This window comes from Aulostomus chinensis, chromosome 1, assembly GCF_037954235.1.
Source record: "Aulostomus chinensis isolate RoL2024-O1b breed Wild chromosome 1, RoL_Achi_v1.0, whole genome shotgun sequence".
NCBI lineage: Eukaryota > Metazoa > Chordata > Actinopteri > Syngnathiformes > Aulostomidae > Aulostomus > Aulostomus chinensis.
In genome coordinates, this window is record NC_141320.1 from 60,080,124 (window position 1) to 60,103,198 (window position 23,075).

At 44.8% G+C, this 23,075-nt stretch overlaps 1 protein-coding gene across 4 annotated transcripts in view; it reads left to right on the top strand.

Moving 5' to 3' along the window:
- ptgfrnb (prostaglandin F2 receptor inhibitor b) overlaps window positions 1-23,075 on the top strand; it is a 51,150-nt gene that overhangs the window by 7,315 nt on the left and 20,760 nt on the right. For all 4 annotated transcript variants that reach the window (XM_086190468.1, XM_086190656.1, XM_086190610.1 and 1 more), the window contains 7 exons: window positions 5,129-5,536; window positions 7,172-7,597; window positions 17,089-17,235; window positions 17,335-17,495; window positions 18,041-18,161; window positions 18,584-18,803; window positions 18,890-19,077. In XM_086190468.1, coding sequence (XP_086046594.1) covers window positions 5,129-5,536; window positions 7,172-7,597; window positions 17,089-17,235; window positions 17,335-17,495; window positions 18,041-18,161; window positions 18,584-18,803; window positions 18,890-19,077 — 1,671 coding nt within the window. The remainder of the gene's footprint in view (window positions 1-5,128; window positions 5,537-7,171; window positions 7,598-17,088; window positions 17,236-17,334; window positions 17,496-18,040; window positions 18,162-18,583; window positions 18,804-18,889; window positions 19,078-23,075) is intronic.

Below are 23,075 nucleotides of genomic sequence, written 5' to 3' on the forward strand. Positions count from 1 at the left end.
CATGTCTCAGCCCGATCAGCTTAAATGTACCCATAAAATCACAAACGTGCCAAAAACCCTAATCTTTGTAACATTTGCTCTTGCATATTAGTCGTATCTCATCTCAACTGCGGGGTCTGATAAGCATTTTAGTACATCAGATAAGTTCGAGGGTTGGTTCCCCCCCCCCCTCTCTCTCTCCTGGTCTGGGAGTCAACACAAGTTTAAATCCAGCACTGTTGTGGATTTTTGCTGCTGGAATTAAAGTCTTAATATTCGTCGGAGCATCTCATTGATCATCTCCACCAATCACCTTTTCCCACACACGGGCTCTAAAAATAGCTGTAAAAAGATCAGTTGGAGAGACGGCTAATTGTCATTTCATAACGCACGCAGACCAGCAGACCTTCAGCAAGATGTAAAGCTATCGTTTACCTGTGATTATTGATTAAATATTGTATTTAGGATGTTGATTGGCTGGTCATATCGGGCAATATGGAAGTGCATCTCACAGTAAAGGCATAGCAAATCTTAGTACCTATGTCTTAGTTTGACGAAGAGCCATTTGTCTGAAAGCTGTCAGACATGGTGAGTGAGTTGCTGCAGCGCAGCTTGAAGATCTGGGGTCTGAGGACACAGTCAACATGACAGGTTGGGCTTCGTGGATAAGAGACTCAAAGCGCTGTGATGACTATTTATTTGACGGCAGGAGATCAAAGCTGGAGATCAAAGTCAGAATCCTGTGATCAAAGTTGATGTCACACTACCCATGGCCCTGACCCTCAAGCGCCCACTGGACCAGTCTCTCTGTAAATAATATAAAGTATTCAACCAAGATGTAGTATAAATATCATTTAAAAACTGTAACTCTATTGGGGGGGTCTAAAGAGAGGCTACATCCTACTCACTAAAATAAGAACAAGTACTCAGAGCTCACCGCTTTGTAGTCGTCCTAAAAAAATAATGGACTGATTCATTGTCTAAGTCAAGTTCATACGTTTGCTTTTATCTTTGATAGTTTTCAAACGGCATGTGAAATACTACAACTCCTTCCCTCACAGCTTATCACCAAGTTCAACAGTTGTAGACGCAGCTTAATTAGTATCTCGGTGAATTGCCACTCCTCCAGGAATTTGACCTCTGATCACTCATTCAAAGGAACAGGTAGCGAAACCGACTTCAGGTATTCGCTGAAATGATTATTTGGAGAGGTCTGACACGTGTGCCACCGCAGAATTTCCTACTTCCCCGGGATAATTCAGTCTATTTTCTGACAAAGAATTAGAGGGGAGCTGGAGAAAGTCGTGCTCAGCATTTTCCTTTGAATTTAATTGGGTTTCTGGCCTGCAGTTATCCAGTAAGTAATTAAACACATATTTTGGAGACTGTATGGGTTTAAATCTACTGTTAGCTCAAGCCCGAACACACAGAATGACGTGATGCGTACGAGGGCTGTCGGAAACATTTGTCTGTCACACCTAAAATTCAAGAAATGGAGTTACAAAAAGGGATTGTCTGACAGCAGGTTAGTTAGCGGCGTAATGCAGCATCATGTTCAGCTGCTTCCCATCAGGCTCCCCAGACACCTTGTTAAATTTAGACCTGAATTAACAAGGCAGCTCTGTTTACGTGCAGGGAGCTGTGTCTTGTATATGTCGAGCATTTATATTTTGTAGTGTGTGTGAAGGATATATTTGTGTTTGTGTGAGAGTTATTAACCGAGATGATGAGCTGGATTTGCTGCTGCAGGGTGTGTGCACCAGTCGAGACTTGTGCACCGTGTATCGTCAAGCGCGCGCGCGCACCACTTCCTTCTCCCCACTGAGGGTGTATGGTTATGTAAGAAGCAAGTGAAGCAGAGGTCGCTGAGGGTTTGAAAACTCCTTTCAGGCTAATTTTAATTGATAGAGCAAAACGCAGATTATTCTTTCAGCCTTCGTTATCTGTCATAAACACTCAACATCACTGCGGCGCGTCGGCAAGCTCTGTAGACTCAGCCACAAGTCGTACCGGTGTCCTGTTTAAATCCACATGTCATAATGAAAGTCAGCATTTGAATCTGATGCACCTGCTTGGATTTCCACACACGTCTTCTAAGGGATTGTCCGTCATTTGATGTTGGTGATGGATAAACGCAGGGGAAAGACGCTGCTCATACTGTCACTCTTCGAATCAGTCGGAAAACTTGGAGATAAGTTAGCGTCATTGAACGTGGGGCTCCCTCGTCTCAGCTGGACGCTCTTTGGTTTAAATCTGCCCACAAATACTCATGATTGTATTCATCCGAATAAAAACGGCGGCGTTTGCTAACGAGTGGCTAAAGGTGACTTAAAAAGATTACCACGCATGTTCGATGAAGAGACGCTAAGCTAGTTGAGTTTATTTTCTGCTGTAATCCAAAATTCAATGTGGCTTTTGGTCGAGGGATCCCGTGGCTATGCTAACGTGCTGCTTTCCCTGCACAAATAGGGGATTTTTGCAGCACTGTATGATCTCAATGATTTCTTAAGCAGCAGAAGTCATGCATGCAGGTACAAAATGCCCCAGAAAAAACCCGATGTCCATCTACGTCGCTCCAACTACAGTGACACTATCAGACCTCCAAAGCTCATTTTTGGAATGATTTAGATACTTCAACTCACAAGCTGTCTGGTATCTTGTGATGACATCAAGGTGACAATGTCTGTCCCCAGACGGCGAGACGCCTCTGTGGTCGGTGTCTTCAGGACTGCCTCACACACGTAAAAATGCTCGTCAGATTTCATTTTTATTTTTGTATTTTTTTTTCTTTCTCTCTCTCTCTCTCTCTCTCTCTCTCTCGCCAAATGTGCGGTTGAAAGCGCCGTTGTTGTATCAGCTCTGATCCTCGCCAATCTTAAACTGACATGACTGACCAGCTGTTTCCGCCCCCGCCGTCGTCGCGGATGTTTCCAAACTTTGTCTTCATCTCCAGGCACTAAGAGTTCAAGGGTTTCAGTGACAAAAATTCTGATTTTAAATGTGTCACTTCCTGATTACCGCACGTCATGTTTGGTGTTCGGACTAAAAACCTGCTGCAACAATTGCTTCTTGTCTTGTTGCTGTACAGTTGAAGCCCCAACATCTCCAAAAAATTATTACGCTTCTGATTTATTCATAACATCTTAATAATTAAAGATGGCTTTGTACACGAGCATTTACCAACAGGATGGTTCCCACTCTTGAAGCTGCTGCATCAGGCATCACTCATTTGTCCTGCTGCAGAGCCCGACTCCATTATCTTCCAGTCGCATTTACCATCGGAAAGCTGAGACGAGCAGTATAAATTCTTCTGAACACCTAAACGCCGGTCTTTCCCGCTGGACTTGAATGTGGCATTAATGTAATCCCCATAATGCACAGCTACAAACGCTCCCTCCCAGCCATCTGCCGTTTCTTGGATTCATTTGTATCACAAATAGAATTGGCTTCTGAACGATGATTATTCACCGTTAACATGGAATATAAAGAGTTTGGAAGTGGAACTACTTCCAGTTTAGTTTGTGAGGCGCTGATAAATGCAAGCGAGGACACACCCCAGCCTCCGACTGGCTGCCATTAGAAGCATGCAGCCTGCCTCCGTGTTTTTACGAGTAACCCCCCGTGCCGTCCCTGCTGCAGACACGCAATTAATCAAGTTATCGCTTTTCTTTTCCTCTTCATGTCGTGAGGCAGCGGTGTTGGTTTCTTCACCTGTCTCCCAACACGTTATTGAAAGGGAGCAGGCGAGAGATCAGGAATAAACGTGTGCAAAAGGTGAACCTGTCGTCACCTGAGCATGCAAGTGAAGTCATTAGCCTTCACAAACACTCCTCTGGGTGTGTTTCACACACACCCACACACACACACACACAGTCACACTACTACAGTTTCATCTTTAGTTGCTCATTCAGCATTGCGACATTGTGTTGAGTCACATGAAAGCTTCGACAGCTTGACACATGTCATCGATCAGTCAGTTGAAAGGGAAAATTTGGATTTTGAATGAATCTCAGCGCATTGATCGACGGCGAGGCTTCTGGCTAACCTGAATGCCAGAATGTTTTAAGCTTGAACAAAATGGAAAAAATTCAAAACACGGTGTCTTCAGTATTCACTTTTGATTTGAGGAAAGCTTCCGGAGCCTGAATGGGGCTTGTTTGCCGCTCCCAGTCAGCAGTACTCTGGCTGTCTGGATTTGACAACATGGCCGATCGGCTGTTTTTTGGAGCCTCTCAAAGAGACGATGCGATTGTCTGTTTCGGCAGACATCAAAAAAAAAAAAGTAGAAGCCTTAGGAACTTAGCAGCTTGAGCGATATACATCATACTGCAGACTTTTAGTGGAGCTCCGGGTGGAATCATGCAAAGCTGAAAGGTTCCTTTTAATCATAAGCTGATTCGTTAGTGTATGACATCATGAATTAGCCAAGAGGGATCGTTGATGAGATTTTATTTAAAAAAAAAAAAAACAACCCCAACATGTTCACTCCTTTTTGATGTTTTTTGTTTGTTTGTGCGCGCTTCTATTTTAACGCGTCCGCTTTTAATCACTCATCTCTCTCAGGCTCATTTATTTCTTAAACATATACAGAGTTTTTCTGCGCTCGACAACATCAAAGCACAGAGGGTTGGATGGGGGGGGGGTGCGCTGGTGGTGGTGGTGGGGGGCTGGCAGCTTAGCGCGAAAGCAGCGCTTACCTTGATTATGTCATTATGTCATCGTCCTTGTTTTTCTTTCCCTCGCTCTCTTTTTCTATAAACACCACCACAAATAAGCAACAAAAAAAAAAAGAGAGAGAAGGTTTAAAGTGATCAGCGCTGTAAACACGAAGGCTCCCCTGGCACAGTTCAGAATATAATTGCAGTACAAACACAGAAAAATGGAGAGGACATGTAGATGATGCTGCTGATTTGTTCCATGCATGAAAATGGATTAGGAATTTCGAAAAGTGGACACGACAATGAGGACGTGAAGATACCTGCAGCTGCTGGTTAGAGCTGGAAGAAATGTTCTCTTTGCATATTAAAAGCAAACTTAAGCTTTGTGTGTGTGTGTGAGAGAGAGAGAGAGTTTATATTTAATCTTTCACATTTGTGTTGTGTTTATCTCGATTTTGCTGTAACAAAATGATTTTCTGTCTTCCCGTCAGTCATCCCAAACACCCTCAAAGTTTCCCCGCAAACCCCGCCCCCTGTCGTCCCAGAAGGAAGTGATATCACACTCTCCTGCAACGTCACCCGGGAACTCACCCAGCCCACTTACCTGTCCGTTACCTGGTCGCTAAAGAAGGGAGGAACGTCCGAGGAAGTTTTGACGTTCGGACCTCAGGGCGATGTGATTACTGGTGCCAAGTACGCCCGGCGATTCGCTGACGGAGGAATCCGATTGGTCCCCGGGAAGAACGGATTGTTTGAATTGGTGATTTCCAGATTGACGACGTCTGATGAAGGGATTTATGAATGTAACGGGACGGAGTGGACGCACGAGAATGGGGGGAAGTGGATAAAGATTGTGGAGAGAACAAAGGAGATGGGCACTGTTGCTGTGACTCCTACAGGTAATCAGACACACACGGGATCAATTCAGGAGTGGATGCATGATTATTAGACACACACACACACACACACACCGGAGAGTCAACATGGAGGACTGCACCACCAGCTTTATTCGATTTCCTGGCATGATTCGGTTCTTTCCTGTATGAAAGATGCATATCTTTGTGTAGTTGCTTATTTGGATCTTAATATCTGTAGTTGCGGTTTGTGCGGTGGTCAACACGTGGTCATACATCATGATATTTAAATGTTGGGGTTTCATAATATTCGTCATGACAGCTTTGGCTGATATTGACCCACGTTGAAAGGATCTGAATCTAAAACAAGTCAACGTGATTGTTTTCTACACACTGAAAAACACAAGCGAACCTTGTAAATTTGAAAAAGTGACATCTTCACGTGTTTCCAAAACGGCAAAATCAATCGATTGCATATTTTACGTCGACATATTGGAATAGGTTTTCTGAGATTTGCGGATGTCGATGACGCACCAGCATCAAAGTGAGGTCTCGCCTGGTGTTGGCGCAGCAGCTGTTGTCGTGATACGGTGCCGTCAAGAAATGAATTTCAAAAGAGAGGGGGGCAATAAAAGTAAAACCCCCTGAAAAGTGAGGCTTTTAAAAAGCTTCATGTAGCTCATCCCTCCAGCATTGGCTCCACGTGTGAGAAATTTCTTGGCCGCCGTAACCGAGATGGACAGGTGGTAAATCCAGGCTTCGAACCTGAGGGTCGGCCACTTATATGGGTCACAGGTGCTGCTGCACCCCCATGATGCTTTGCAACATAAACATTAGGAGGTGCTCATCCTTAGCTGTGATTACAGCTGAAGTCGTAAGACTCTGTAGATAATTTCCCAGCAGGGAACATAACTGGTCTCCAAATCTCCCCCTTGGTTCTTGATAAAACAGTGTACTGTGTGTTTGAAGTTTTCTGTGTTGGATATGAAGTGATATTGGATGAAAATAATAGAAAAGAAAAGAGGATAGAGGAAAGAAGGGAGGGATATGTAAGATGGGTCTTTGTTGCGTGGCTGCCTTTATTTTAATGGCATTCTCTCTCCTCTGTGGGACTCTGGCTCCGTCCCAGGAGGCTGGTCACCCTCCCTCTGTGTCTTCTTCTGCCATAGAGAGGCCCCCCCCCACACACACACACACACTCTGCCATTCATTGTGGTTGCTGTGGTCACCATATCTTATATCTTTCTGGGATACCATATCCTCTTAAGTGCTGGAAAACACACAGAGATTTATAATGAAACCAGTGTGGAGATACACACACACTCTCAGGTCTCGCTCTTAGGTCCATTGTGTCCCAGTCAGCTCATATTGACTTACTGAGTCAAGTAAAGAGGATGAGAAAAGTCAAATAGTGTAGGTTTTGTCTCTTTTGTCCTCTCCCAGACACCATACAGACACTCTCCCTCAATACGCTGCTGTCCAGGTTGTTACTGGAGATGCCACAGTGTTTTTAATTTAAAGTTCCACCTCAGCATCACCACTGAAAGAATGCTTTCGGAAGCCAAAAGTACACCCCCCTCCCCAAATCCGACGCATAACATTCTCACATTTCCTAGGACACGTAATCTGTACGTACACAGAAATGCTTTTATTTTGATGAGTACTGTCTGTCCTCTCAAGGTCAGTCCCTGAGTGTGAAGGCGTCATCATCATCCTCTCCCTCCAACACCAATCTACTCCTCTCCCCCGGGGACAAACTGACCCTGCTGTGTTCCGTCGCCGCCGACAACCTACCGTCCCTCGGCCTGGAAGTGACATGGCTGGCCGAGGGTCGTGATATCATCACCATGGAGCGCAGCGGGGTGGTGATCTCCAACACCAGCGGCAACGTGCAAAGGAAGAGAGGCGAGGCGAGCCTGGAGAGGACCGGAACCAATGAGTACAGGCTGGGGGTGAGCGGGGTGAGCGGGGAGGACGAAGGGGTGTACGTTTGTCGTATCCGAGCCTTCATCGAGAAAGGAGGAAGGAGCGCGGGAGGAGGAGGAAGGTGGCACATGGCGGCAGAGAAGACGTCCAGCCCTGTGACAGTCAAGGTGTCGCAGATCAGTGAGTGAAACAATCTCCCATGTTGTTGTCAAACGTGATGTATGGAAGCACCGTTCGGCCTCTATTAATGATAATAAGATGAAAATTGAAACACTCATGAACAACAATAGAAAATAGCAGATTCAAGTTATTTTATTTTTGAAAATACTGCATACATTTTATTATTGCTGAATTTTAGAAATTAAACTGAAAATTCAACCATCCATCCATTTTCTACCGCTTATCCTGTTAAGGGTCGCGGGGGGGGGTGGAGCCTATCTCAGCAGCCTTCAGGTGAGAGGCGGGGTTCACCCTGGACGGGTCACCAGTCCATCACAGGACCAACACATAGAGACAGACAACCGTTCACACTCACAGTCACACCTACGGTCAATTTAGAGTATCAATCAGCCTCGTCCCCTCTTGATGTCTTTGGACTGTGGGAGGAAGCTGGAGTACCAGAGAGAACCCACACAGGAACAGGGAGAACATGGAGACTCCGCCGGGGCTTGAGCACAGAACCTTCTTGCTGTGAGGCGACAGTGCTGCACCACTGTGCTGCCCTATTTTTCAATAGTTTCCTAAAAAAAAATGACACTTTGCTCCATCTTAACTTTGTCAAACAGCAAATTTAGTTTGCAGCTAAATTATCAAAGCCTACTTGCTTAAGAAGCATTTGTTTTTTGTCTTTTTAATTATTGAAGTTAATTAAAAAGATATGTATTAAACTAAATTGAAAATAACATTTTTAATTAAATATAAAATAAAAAAGATCTTTTTTTTCAAACAAATTCCATGATTTTTTTTTTTTTCTGGGTGTGAATGGGCCTCCATAGCTTGAAGGTTGGTCTCAAACAGTGGACAAAAATGAGAAGAAGGAGCAGTGCAGCTGTTTGAAAGTGATAGGGGTGTGTGACTTGACGTGTGACGCTGCTGAACTGTCGATCTGACACGAAACTAAAAGTGATGATGTCATCATGTTGATGTTGCCCACTCGCTGGAAGGGCTGATGTTTTTCAGTAGTTTCCTTGCTGCTCTGCTCATTCGCTCGGTCATATATGAAGTCACTAGCACACGTGCTGTGCTAGTGCTGGAGGGATACGGAGTGTTGAGGCTTTTATTAAATACATTTTTAGGATAGCGCTCGAATTAAATGCGTGTGTGTGTGTGTGTGTCTGTGAAAGTCTTGCGCTGCTGTAGCAGATGAATCTTGTCTGCTGGCGAAAACGTTTTTAATCCTCTTGTCAGCCCTGTTGACTCCTGCTGCGAGGACGATTGATAAGTCATGCCTGTCCCCCACTTTGCTGCTCTCGGTATGCTACAACTGCTCATACTGGTCCTCTTAAAAAGCAGTGATGTCAAACACACACACACACACACACACACGACACAGCAATTGATTACCAGCCCGGCGGGTGGTCTGTCTGTGTATCTTTTCTGTTTCCATCCCTCACCAGTATTTTACATTCTGCTCCTATAATCCAGTGTAATTGTCGTCTCTGCTCATCGATTTTTCTGTCATTCTGTCTTAAATCCTGTAAAATTAAGGGCCGAGAACCAGCAAATATTTGACATAGTTGCTTGAAATAGTTGACTTTATTTTGATTTAATTGCTGCAGCTCTAGTGGTGTATAATATTCATTATTTTCCCATCAGTTTTATTCATCATTTCACTGTCTTTTGCTGCTGAAAGAAGCGTGAATCTTTATGGCGCCGGTGACTTAAGCTGCCTCCAGTGCGTTGGAACAGACACATGATGAATTGAGAGGAGGAAAGTAGAGTCTAGAGGTGCTTATAGGTAGAAGGAGGTGAGGCAGGTTAATTGCTGCTGTGTGTGTGAGAGCGGCAGCAGCGATGACACGGCGATAGACGAGTCACAGCAGGCGTTAATTAATAATGCCGACGTTCAGTTTCCGCGTCTCGGTATTGTCCTGTCACACTCTCATGCTTTACCAGGACACTTTTGAGCAGTTAATCCGATTAGCAACACCTAGCGCTTCTCTCTCTACTACGAAGAACAACGTCTGCTGTGAAAAGGGCCCATGGCTGAGCTATTACGCTAAAGAAACCGACCATCTACTCTCTTATTAGTTTTCTCACATCTGCTCAGCACAGAGACTGTAGAAGTTGAAACGTCTGCTGTGAAAAAGGCTTCTTTAGCGGCGACAGAAGCCGAGGTGGAGCAGGAGAGCGAGTGGAGCATAGCTGCTTAATTGGACTGCCTTATTGAAAAAGGAGCGATGGATTCACTTGATTTTCTGAATGTGTTTAGCGTAATGTCTGCAGGCGCTTCATTTAACGGATCACTCTGGCTGTTTCTTCTTCCGGCCAAATATGACAAGACAGTGTTTTTTGGCTAAATGCATTTCTGTTAAATACATTGCATTTCCTGTAGCTGCTTCACAATAAAAGCCTCTTTTAATTTGAAGGTTCGGCAGCTGAACGCTCAGTTTGTGGAGCAGCAGGAAGGTGCATCCTCAGTGAGAGAGCAGGGATATTTAGGGCCTGAGCCAGTACCTGGCGAAGACCCTATTATGTTTCGAAGGCACACTCGCCACTTCAAAAGTTAATTTGACCCCCTAAACATGCTGGAAAACTCACCAAATTTGGTAAGCACATCAGGTGTGGCGAAAAATTCGATAATTAAAAAAAAAAAAGAGGCGCTCTACTCAATAGCGCCACCTACATACACAAAAAACCACGCCACAGCCTGTAGGAATGTCCTACAGACATGGGACCAACACCATTGAACTCGTCTCATCAAGACGGATAAATCATACACTCACACCCCTGACCTAACTGTAACAGGATGTCCACAATTTGGACACAAATGTCTAATTTTGGACAATTTTGCACCCCAAACAAACGCTATCTCCTCCGAGGGCGTTCATGGTATCGCTTCCAAACTTTCACACATTACTCTCCCAACTGTGCTGATTAAAAGTTGTTCAAGGTTAATATACTACGCGCTTGGTTTGGATTTTATAAGCCCTCAAAGTGGGGGAGACACTTTTCGCTTTACAATGGAAGTCTATGGGGAGAGCATGTCCTCTCAGGGTACATACTGTCAAACAAATGCTTGTCACGTCTACACCATACAACCCACAGCTTTGAAAAACACACCACTGTATTCCTGAGAAAAATCCCTACAAAAATATGGTATTTTGTGTTACTTTTGACCAACGTATGCCGAGTTATTCAGCTTTTACACACTACATTTCTCTTAATCCTCCACTCTCTCCACTCTAGCACAGATCAAAGAAAGTGCAGTGGGGGAGGGGTTCTTAAAGGGCCAGCTGGCAGCTCTGCTCTCAGCTCTGCACTCAGCTCTGCAGTCACACTCTGCAGCACACTGAGGCTCGTATCTCCTAAACTACAAGGCCTAGGGATTTGCCGATTACACCGTTGGATTCGGGCCGGTGTCAAGGACATGGCCATAGGCTGCGCTGGGGCTCAGGCCCTAACAACGCTGCTTGCAGCTTTAATTTTGATTTAAATTCTATTCATGATAAATTCTTAATCATCATGGTAACTGTGTCATTCTTATACTTTGAAAAGGCAGTAAAACGCTTGTGGACAGTTCACCATCAACCAGACAATAAACGCAATGACACAGAGATGTTTTAGATTGTTAAAAGTGTACTTAAGTATGATAGGACAGTGTTTGGAGGGAAAAGAATTGTCAGTGTGTAGTGTGTGTGTGAGATGACACTTCTGTTCATTTAATTTGACAGAAACTGAAGTTAATTTGGTTCATCATATCTCACAAAAATCATGAGCATTATTAGCTTAAGTAAGATTGGCGAGTGCATGACAGACGTGATTAGCATCAGCAACGTTAGCATTAGCACTGCAACCTACGCAGCTGAAGGTTCAGCGGTCCCACCAGAAGCATCCCCGGAGCAGCCAACAAGATGAAGCTCTCCCAGTTTGCTTCAGCGTCAGTTTGGATTTCGCGTTAAATTTTCATCAGTTTAGCTCGACACCAAACTTGGTTTGAGTGACTAGACATCACGGATCCAGGCTGTTTGAGGGCGTCATTGTCCATGTGGGACACTCTTCGTTAGTGGACAGTAGAGAATATCTGTCAGCCGGAGCGTTTGACTGAAATAACAACCATCTCTTGAAGTTCTCAAACGCCTCGAGGATCCATGTTACATTTAGAAATATCAAGCAGGGTTTACGGGCTTTACCGAGGCGGTTTGTGATTGAGAGGATTTGATCTCTGCCGTGTTGTTTTTGTATGTAACATGCATGATACTGTGCACATGCTATCTGCATACTTACATATACATGAGTGTATGTCTGTCGGGCTCGTACGAATAAAATTAGGTTTGTTGAAGATTTTCTCCAGAGAACAATGTGCACACACACATGAATGCTTCAAACACACTGTGTGTGTGTGTGTGTGTGTGTGTGTGTGTGTGTGTGTGTGTGTGTCCCACATACTGAGGCTATGAGACTGTTGTAGCTGGTGGAACTCCTACATTTTGGCCTGGGGGTATACATTCCTTCATACTGTGCACAAACACACACACACACATACACAGTTTGAGAGCAACATTTCTAATTGACTATAGCTCATATATTTCATCCTCATTTCTCTTCAGTGTGAGCTTAAACCTTGTGTGTGCGTTTGTGCATGTGTGTGCGTGCGTGTGTGCTGTCAACCAGTCACATCCTATTCTATTGATGTCCGGCCTTGAGGTTGCCCACCCTTCCCATGATGCTTTGCTACAAGCGCAGCATACCAGAAAGCACAAAAAGAGTTGGAGGACTTGTTTAGAAGCTACCCTTGGTGATAGAGCGCATACACACACACACACACACACACACACACACAAAGTTAAACAGGGTGTAATTCTCTCACCCTTGGCTACACTTCCCCAGTGTGTGTGTTGTTGTGTCAGCTGCAATTGTCATCATGGAGCCACTTTTCAAGCATTTCATTTCGTGTTTGAATAATTCCGAATACGCTGTACACTCATCTGTACTGTCGCAGGACGACTTTGGTCACAAGACCCTGACAACAACCACAAACCTCACACCCTCCCAGTCCGACTGAGTCACAGAGGCAGTTGTGGGCAGTGGGGTAGTAGCGTGGACCTCATGATACCATGTACATGGGACGTTTTAACACCACGGATGGATCTGAAGATGCAGCTTGCTGAGTTGTGTAATAATCACATTATAATGAAGAGAGTTGAGTCTTAACCGTCTCATTCCAAGTTTCCATCCTCCTGTCTTCAACCGCTTCTCCAGGGTCGGGTCATGGATGAAGCAGTTCCACCGGGGAACCCCAAACTTCTCTTTCCCTGGTGACATCGAGGCGTTCCAAGGCTAGAAAGGAGAAATCGTCCCTCCTCTTGGTCCTTGGCCGGCCCCACGGCCTCCTCCCTAGCCAGACGCCTGGATGGAATCCTAACCAGATCCCCGAACCACCTCAAATGGCTCCTTTCGGCGCAAAGGAGCAGCAGCTCTGCTACGAGTCCCTCACGAATGACGCAACTTCTCACCTTATCCCCGAAGGAGAAGCCAGCAGCCCTCCTGAGGAAACCCATTTCTGCTGCTCGTGCAACTTTTGAGTTGAATGACGAGGAATTCGAGCGGATTGTTTCTAAAGTAGCCGATTTTTTTACTCCGTTGGCGGTTAAAAAACACGATAACGGCTGTGTTGCATCGTCCCACTACAGCTATTTTCACACAAGGAGGCCAGCTCAGACGTGATTGGGCAGAGCTCCTCAAACAGACACCAGAAGCTTCACTGTCCTGACATTTTCTCCCTTGCTCACAGGTTCTGTATTTATACTCAGAATCTGTGTGTAGGGATTAATTCAGCCCTCCAAGATATGGACGTATCGGATCATCGTTGGTATGGGACCATCTAGAATTGTACCTAACAGACCCTGTCAGACTTGTTCTGGGGGGGATAGTAAGTGTTGATCAACAAGCCTGTCCAAGGTGCCTGGATGATATAAAACTGGATGGATGGCTTCCTATTTCTACGACAATTCCCATGTATAATTTAGCTTGAGCACTCTGCTGCAGCTTCCTCTTTCATTATATTCACTCTAGCTGCCACTTTCACTTGACTGCATCAGACAAATGATGCATTCATTAGGAATTCTTTCTGGAATCCGAATCGGTCCTCTTGCAGCCTTTGCTACCACAGGAGAGAGGAAGCTCGTGATATGAGTGGACCTCTCAAGTGCAATCCAGACGCTCCGCCTCAACGCCAGGAGCCAGCGGATGTGGTGAAGTCACACACCCCCACGCCTTTTGGAAGTGTTCCAGCATGACTGATAGGAGAGCCCCGAGGCATCCAGGCAGACACCCTGGAGGGATTGTCTCCGATGGACAGGTGGAGCTGGAGGAAACAGCTGATTCTTGGTTCTCATGTTGCATTATCACATTAAATCTCCCCCCTAATCAGGATCCTTACATAAGCAGTGGATCACGTGACAATCCGGCGGTTCACCTCAGTCCTACAGAGCTTCATTTACCTCGGCGTTATTTGTGTGTGTGTGTGTGTGTGTGTGTGTGTGTGTGTGTGTGTGTGTGTGTGAGCGTCGCCTGAATAGAATATAGTCAACAAGGGATTGGCTAGCACACATTTTCATCCTCTGAGGAGAGGGCGTAAGATACATCCTGTAGCTCTCAGGCGGATTTTTTTTGTATGGGGGGGGGCACTCTTGTGTGAAGTATAAAGCGACTAAACGAAGGAGGTTGTGCAGAGCCACGGGGGTTGTAGGAAGCTTCAGTTTTAAAGTTCACACAACACAAGCCGCGCGTGTCTTTTCCTGTTGGACCGCTTCTGTTTCTTTTTCTTCTTGAATCCCTTTCACCAGTGCGGTTCAGTCTGGGCGAAACACATGTTGGCGTGCGTTTCAAGACGCATCCATTATTCAACTTCACATCTACTGAACATGAGCGCTGCACAAATAATCCAGATGAGTGTTTAAGTTATTCATATCACCTCAGGCATCTCTGTGGGATTGACTTCTTGTTGTGTAATTGATATCTGATATTAGAGATGACTTAATTACCGTTGTAATGAACTACAAACCTGGCTGTGCACTGCAAGCAGTAATCAGATTACATGTTTTTGCAGTAATCGGTGACACAAAGTACATCTGGTAGACCTTTCCCTCCACCCTGGGAGATGAATGTTGACACAAAGGAGGTGGGGGCAGCTTGAGTGGCTTATTCATATCTGTTGTTGCTATCTCACACACACGTACACACACCCAATACTGCACACTCCAGTGAAACCGGAGCATCTCGTATGGTTGATTTGGCCCAATACGACATTCCTGCTCCTCCTGATGCTGCCATGGTTGGGAGTTTCAGGAGGAACTTTGCCAAAGTTTTTCCTCTGGTGTTTTTGTCAATGGATGTTTCCAAAACTCTCCATCGGATGAGGATGCTTCGCGTTGAGAAGTTCACTACGTGCATTTAATCTACTTTCTTTCAAGCCCGTATCCTCCACATTCCTCTCTCGCTAAAAGTAGCATTTGAAAAATGAACAGAGAAGTTTGTTTTGCATTATTGACATTGACCTATTTCCCCCCCCCCCCCCTTCTCTCCGGGCTGCACACTAATTGAGCGTCTTGTTTTCATACAATTTGGTAGACCCCTGCGGTAGAACACGGATCAGTTCAAGGTACGGTACTCCAGTGCGAGAGGACGCATGAGGTCAGCAGCAGCAGCAGCAGCAGCATCGCTGGCGCTACAGGGCTTGGTGAAGTGATGTCAGGATTCCCACAAAAAAAAAAAATTGTACTTTTTGTCCATTTTTTTCATTTTATTTCACATGTTTAACTGAAGGGAAAACCCTCGACAAGCAAAAGTCTAATCGGGTGTTTCAGAACCCACGCTCTCCACTGACAAACCTTTAAATAGTTCCTGTGCCTTCAGCGCTACTTTTTACCTTCCTAGTCAAGTGAAAGTCACAGAAGACACGAGTTTGTCTCATTATTTGAACCTGAATTGACTTCATCAATAGTGGAGGGAACACACGCGGGCGCAGTCATGCAGAAAATCAACATTATATCACACACAAGCTCCAAACCTGACGTCTTCTTTGAAGATTGAACGTTTGATGGTGTCGCAACGCTCCAACTATTGAGGGATTAGCTTGATTGTGGCTAACATGAGCTAGCTGGCGTGTCAGCTGTCACAATAGTCTTGTACCTGAACGTAGAGCCTGGCTTTTGTGTTCTACTACTTACAAGCTGGTAAATTTGATGTTTTTAAATTTTTTTGTTTTGAAGGACGATGGCTCCATGTACTTTATTTGTCCCGAGTGCCTAAAAATGTGTTACATCTTCAGTTTTAAAAGCTAATTTGATGAAATGTACATGCTTTTTTGTGGTGGTGTTCAATTTTCAATCTCAGTATTGGTGTTTATGATTCAGGCACGGGTGCTCTGATGTAGTAAGAGCGTTAGTAACAGTCCGGTATCACACCTCCTGAGCCGGTGACGTCTGGTTGCGTTGCTTTGACTAAATAAGGCAAAATCGCCGCTCTAGAGAGTGAGACTGGCACATGGGTAGATTGTCAGGGAAGCTTCACACACTCATCGATCAGCGTGTGTGTGCGTGCGTGTGTTGCTGAACAGATGGTGACTGTGCATGAGTCAGTGTCTGTGTGTGTCCAACGTCCAAATTACATCACTCAAACCGCTTCCTTTGCCAAACACACACATGCACACACTTGGGAGGGGATTCATGTGTTTTAGTAGCATCAATTATGCTCACACTCTCTCAATTCCTAATGAAGTAACATTTATATTTATTTTCTCTTCTTTACCTACCCATACTGCAAACATGCAAATATCCTAAGGCGTCCCAGAATGGAGTCTTAATTGCCTTGTATGATGTCTGATGATTATTTTTTCAATAAATGTAATTAAAGTGACAGGCTGTTTAGAATAATTAGGTCCCTAAATTATTTATTTATACATTTGCTACCTCTTTGCATTAATAATTCAATTAATTATCACGGTGCATCTCCAAATCGATTATAGTTTGTACCCCTAGTGTGTGTGTGTGTGTGTGTGTGTGTGTGTGTGTGTGTGTGTGTGTGTGTGCAAGATGTCGCACAGTTAAGCAGGTGGAAATCTCTTTTATGTGTTTCCTGTTCATCCACGCGTAAGAGTTCAATCTGTACATCTGACTGAGAGAACCTGCTTCAACACGCTCACACACAATCAACACCGTCACACACACACACACACACACACACACACACACACACACACCTCATCTCACACTGTTAACAGTGTTAATTCAGTTCTATTTCTGTAGTCTGGCTCTAACACCCGGCTCTATTTAAGGAGCGAACCTGTAAAAAAACAACAACAAAAAAATACTGCATTTATCTGCCATTGATGCGGGAAAACAAGCAAGGATAAAACTACAGCCTCAAGACACATGAATCTCCTGAATATATTAGTACCCTCTTTATCCTTGTGTTGTCTATAAACTGTCTCTCCCCCTCCCCCTCCCCAGAACCGAACTTCACCCTGGCCCTGGACTCAGTCCGCAGCCCCGAGATGACCGCCCAACCCACAGAGTTAGCTTGTCATGTGACCGACATCATGCATTTCCCCACAGGAGGCCGTCTGGGTGTGGCGTGGGAGCACACCACACTTCCTGGTACCGTATCATCAAGGCCATAAAAAAAACCCAACAAAACAACCAGTGAGTGGCAATGATCAATCCGACTCAGACGCTGATGTGTCCGATCCCTTGCAGGTGTCAGCGTCGATCCTCAGGCCTCGCATCTTGTCGCCTCCTTGGACGGACACGGGAATCTGTTGCCAGGGGCGATGTATTCTGATAGGCTGGACAGCGGTGTGATGTCACTGAGCAGAGCCCAACCCAACATTTTTAAACTACGATTCCTCCGCACACAGGTAGAAAAAAAAAAGAAAAGACGACAACACACAAAAAAACCACCTGTTCTCACCTAAACACGATCAAAACCAGGAAAAACTGTCATTTCTAGGCCTGCAAAAGTTTTTTGGATGAAACCTGGAAGAAGTAGTACATAGAAGAAAGTGGGCTTCACAAAACCTGCATATTAAAGTATATTTGGTTCAGTTCAGATCATGCAAATTTTTTTATTTTTTTAATTTTTTTGTACTTATATACGTGTGTCAAAATATGTAGCTTTATATACCCGTAAGCTGGTGCGTTTCAGGGTTCATTTTTCATGTGAGAACAGATGTTTCCGAGGAGGTTTGGCCTTGAATATTGTCCTTAAAGGTGTGGAAGTCATTTAAATGTATGAATAACCATGTGTTTGACCCCCACCCCCCTCCCCCACATGGGTTATGTAAGGAGAGGCCTTGATTTGGTGAATATGTCGCTTGCACTCATGTAGAAATCCACGGGGGCAAAGTGAATATTTCAGGTCAAACCCTGCCAGAGCTTTAATTCTCTCTCTCTCTGTCTGCAGGAGATCGACATGGGCCAGTACGTCTGCACCGTGTCTGCTTGGAGCGTGAACAGCCAGGGTGACGTTGTGAAGACGGCCGAGTACGAGAGCTCACCTCTGACGCTCCGATGGGACACCAAACGTGCGTTTTTCCCAACCAAAAAAAGAAGAAGAAAAAAGTCCTGATTCTGTGGAGGGAAATGCAGGAAAAATAGAGCCGTGGCGCCTCCGTCCAGTCGTAGTGATCCGAGTGTTATGAATGTGCTCCAATGTCTCCATATCATTTGCAGACCTCCGAGGAAACTCCCTCCATAGAATAGAGCTCTTATTCTCCGCACGCACTTCCTCTCTATTTCAAGTCCTGCACGCTGAACTCGGTGCCCTCACTTTAGCTAATTGAGCCATGACGTAACTGCATTGCTCCGTGCGTCTGCTTCAAATCACTTGATGGTGTAATTGCTTATCTCCTCCACTGTGAGGGATTCCCCGCCTCCGGAGGGCTCGCCCTCATCCTCAATGATGCCTTTCATGAAAGCGACTGATCGATTTATCGACTTTTTCCAGGTCCAACTCTAAACGTCGTAGCCAAACGCATCCGTGAAGCCTCAGTGGGCGGGGCTACCTTTGAGATGAGCTGCACCGTGGCGACTGAGAACCTGGGTGAGGCGGGATACTCGGTGCTCATCCAATCCCAGGACAGCTTGGAGAGTAATGTCAGAACCATCATGACTCTCAGTCCTGATAACGTTCTGCAGCACGGCGGCGCTACAGACCCCAACAGGAGGTACGTGTCTGCTCACACACACACACACACACACGCACACACAAGTAAACAAGTATTAATTTATCTCTTTCTCTGTCTGCACCCAGAGACAATCTGGTTCTGACCAAATCTGGAGCGTCTGAGTTTCGATTTCGCCTGGCGGGAGTCCAGTTGTCCGATCGTGGTTTCTACTGGTGTGACATCACGGCGTGGACTAAACAGCAGCCTGGCCATATGTGGACCAAAGCCACCAGCGCCGAGTCCAACAAAGTCAAGATTGACTTTCAAGAAAACGGTGAGTGTGTATGTGTGCGTTGGTTTTTCTTAACAATCCTAAACATTACAGGTGACTTTTATCTAAAAAAACAAAAACAAAAAAAAACCCTTCATTTTCCTTTTCTGCACTTTTAATTGGTGCAAGTTTGAAAATAAATGTTGGCATGTAAATTTCAAGTTGAATAAACACTTTCTCCTTTGCTTCTCTGTTGTGCAGCAGTGAAATCCTTTGACTCTGCTGTTTCTGTTTTTTAATTGTCTCTTTGCTTATGAAGTAGTTTCTCTCTCTCTCTCTCTCTCTCTCTCTCTCTCTCTCTGTCTCCTCAGTTGCAGAAGTGCAAAATAACGTAATGAGCACGAGAGAGAAATTTCCTCATTAATTTAATTCTCGTAACAATCCCAACAAACACAAGAGAGTAAATCAAGTAACCTGTCTATTAAAAGGAACATGCTAGCTGTTCCAGAAGCATTACACACACTCTCACACACACACACACACACACACACACACACACACACACATACTCCACCCACGCAGTGTTAATGATAACATAAATCCAAAAATAAAGTGCAAAAATACAGATGCACACACACACATGCACCTTAAGCCCTTTGACGCCCACCACAGCCACTGGCCTACTTAACTTTCTTTGATCTGACTGTGAGATGGGAGGAGGAACAGGAGCATCAGGGAAGTAAATGAGGAAGAGGAGGGTGACTACAAGGAGGAACTGAAGGGGGGGGGGGGGGCAAAATGGGAGTGGGTGTGGGGGGGGGGTGGACAGGAGAATAAAAGAGCGGAAGGAGGAAGATGACGAGGTCAGTGGTGAGAGGGAAGATGGGATGGTGTAGGTGAAAGAAGGGTGAGTCAGAGAGAGGAGGTGGAGGGGAGCAAAAGATGGATGGAGGATGGAGCAGACGGGCTTTCATTTTAAATACAGATTTTATCTCGTCACACAAGAAGGAACCAGAAATCCCAGAATGGAAAACGATTTGAAAAAAGGACTTCAACGTGGAATCGACGCGTTGGAGACTCAACGAAATATAGATTTACCCTCCGAAGTCGATCCCGAATTCAACAGTTGTGCATGGAATTTGGCGTTGTATCTTTTCACGTTAGCGCTGCGTGTTTTGTTTTGTTTTGGGCAAATATATCAAATGTATTGATGAAATATCGCAGCTTCATCTTGTTTTTTAATTTTGTTTTTTTTTCCTGAAGGAAGCGTTGGCAAGGACCGTCAGTTGACTGACAAAGCAAACCATTCTTCAAAAACACGATGTTAAAAAAAAAAAAAAAAGAACCACTAATATCCAACAATTAAAGAAAAAGCCGCAGAGTAAAAGTTCTAAAAAGTGCGTGCTGAGCGGGCAACAAATAGTTTAAATTTAGGTTTCATACGTTGACGCCTGTCACTCATATCACAAGCTGCCTTTTGAGGTTATTCTAGCTGGTGTTTGGGAAGTCTTACAGGCGTCATTCTTATTGAGGACTATTTAATCTCCAGCTGTTTACGTCTCCCTCCGCGCAAAAAAATATCAAGTGTTTGGTCTTAATGTGATTTGACGTCTGAGCTTCACTGTGCAGATTTGACACTAGAAGGCTGTTTCATCTGCTGAGCCACTTAAAAAAAGAGGCCAAGGCTGGAGTAAATGTGCCTCGTGCAAATTACTTTGTTGCACGTCTCCCCCCCCCCCCCCCTTTTCTTTTTTTTTTTCCTCTTATTTTTTGAGGACGGGATGCAGCGCTTGGAAGCATGTGAAAGAGGTTCGGGGGAGGCAAAGAGGCTTTAAGAGTGAAAGATGACGGCGAAACAGAGAAGGATGAGGAAAATCTTCCACCTTTCTCCAGGGAAGGGAGGGGGGGAGCCCCTGAGCGCTGCTGTTCCTGTCTCTCAATCGGCGTTTTCCTCATGCTGTCTCTCTCTCTCTCGTTCTCTCTTTCTCTCTCTCTCTCTGCCATCCTTTCACTCTTGCCCATCTTCCTCTACCTCGCTCGACCCTCCCTCCCTCCTTCTCTCCCTCTCCCTCTCTCTCTCACTGGGACATCTTCAAAGTGAAGCCCTTTGGCCAATCAACCAGCTGCAGAGAATCTTCACCACTGCTTCCCTTTTCTTTCTCTGCATGCTTGCTTGTGTGTGTGTGTGTGTGTGTGTGTGTGTGTGTGTGTCTAATCTTTCAAGTGTGTGTATCCAAGTCGAACATTTTCAGTTGACCCCACACGCACACACTGACAGCATTCAAGCAGTTTTCAAGCACTCCTTGAATTTGCCTTAGGGGACTGAATTTGTGTGTGTGTGTGTGTGTGTGTGTGTGTGTGTGTGTGTGTGTGTGTGTGTGTTTAACAAGCACGTCCACAAACTGGCGAGTCTCCCAAGGTTCCAGCTGTATCGTGAATGTTTCAGAAGTGTTGTGGTGATGTTTTTTTTTTCCTTCACTCCCCGTGCAGGGATCCTCAACAAGACGTGAAAATGCAAAAGTCTCACCATCGCATTTTAGTCTTAAATAATTCAGAGCTTGAGTGATTTAGTAGATGGGTGGCAACATAAAGATGGAGTGGCAGAGACAGGAAAACATCTCTATTTTTAGAAGAAAGACAGCGTCAAGATTTCCAAGAGTGAACGAAATAATCGAGACGGTTCGATCCGTTTTCCCAATTAGGGGAGTGTGTGTTTTCCATCTGTAGTAGAACGAATGAGTTAAACAAACTATGGCCGTTTTTTTTTTGTTTTTTTTTTCCTCCTGCGCGCGTCAGTTGGCAGCTTATTTGTTGGTCTTGGATTTTCTTCGTTTCCCTTCACAAATTGACGGAACCCGAAGCGATCAAATTCATCTCGCTAAGCCTGTTATTAAGTCACAGAAACTAAATTGTGCCCAGACCCTTGTTTTTATTGAAGATGGTCCACCTTTTTTTGTTCTTTTGTTTTTTTTGTAGCTCAGCAACATAATATTACTAACGATGTACAAGAATCACTTTTTGGAATCGCTTCAGCATCATGGAAGCCAATTACTTCTTCCCTCACGTCCCTATAGATTTACCAGTGTCCTCCTTTCAAAATGTAGAGATTTTTTTTTGGGGGGGGGGGGGGGGTCGGATTTATGTGTTTTTCTTCCTCTCAGTTGAGGCTATAATTTGTAGCGAGACCACAGGTTAATTACATCATATAATCCGCTTGTTTGTAGATAAGAAGGCTGGTGCTACATGTACCTTCTGTGAGTCTGGAGTTGTTCGGGCGGGGCTGAGCTTCCACTTAAGCTGCTGACTTTACTGGAAATGGTGGTAAATAATACAAAAAGAAAACTCATCCATACTTTTTCAGTTGTAAAATCCTCGTGGAATTTGCCTCTGAAGCCGTGATTTCGATGTTTGTTTGTTTTTTTGTTTTTTTTATTGAATCGGAGTTGTTGACTTGATTTAATCTGAAATCTTGAGTGAGCTGCTCCATCACAGCGCAGTCAATATTTGATACGAAAGCGCCGAAGAAGCTCCTGCTCGATCCTATGCGAGCCTTACGGTTTTACGCTGCGAGAAAAAGCGCGCACACGTCCATAAACGATCTCCCAATAATCACCATTCGTTGTATTTTCAGCCACAGTGAAACACTGGCGTGTGCAGGGAGTTTGATAGTAGACCCTCTAAACTAAAGGAGTGATTTACTTCCCCGCAGCCCTCCAGTGCTGAGACTCAAAGAACGTGTTTTATCTTGTTGCAACTAGAGTGCATGCATTATACAAGGCTTTTTTTGACAGCGCGAGTAATGTCGCTTTGTCACAATATCTTAGACGCTGTCAGAGGCGGCTTGAAAGTATCCAGACTACGAAGAGCACGATAACAAGTCTGTAGCTGCTCTTACATTCTTTTTTTTCTTTTTCTTTTTTTTTGGAGTGGGGGGCACACACACGTTTCATCTTGTGAATTGAGTTTAATATTTTACAGACTGCTACACACTGCACCTCCTGCGCCCCCCCCATAGTATTGTAGTCCTGGTCTGGCTTGTGCCATTGACACTAAGAACCACC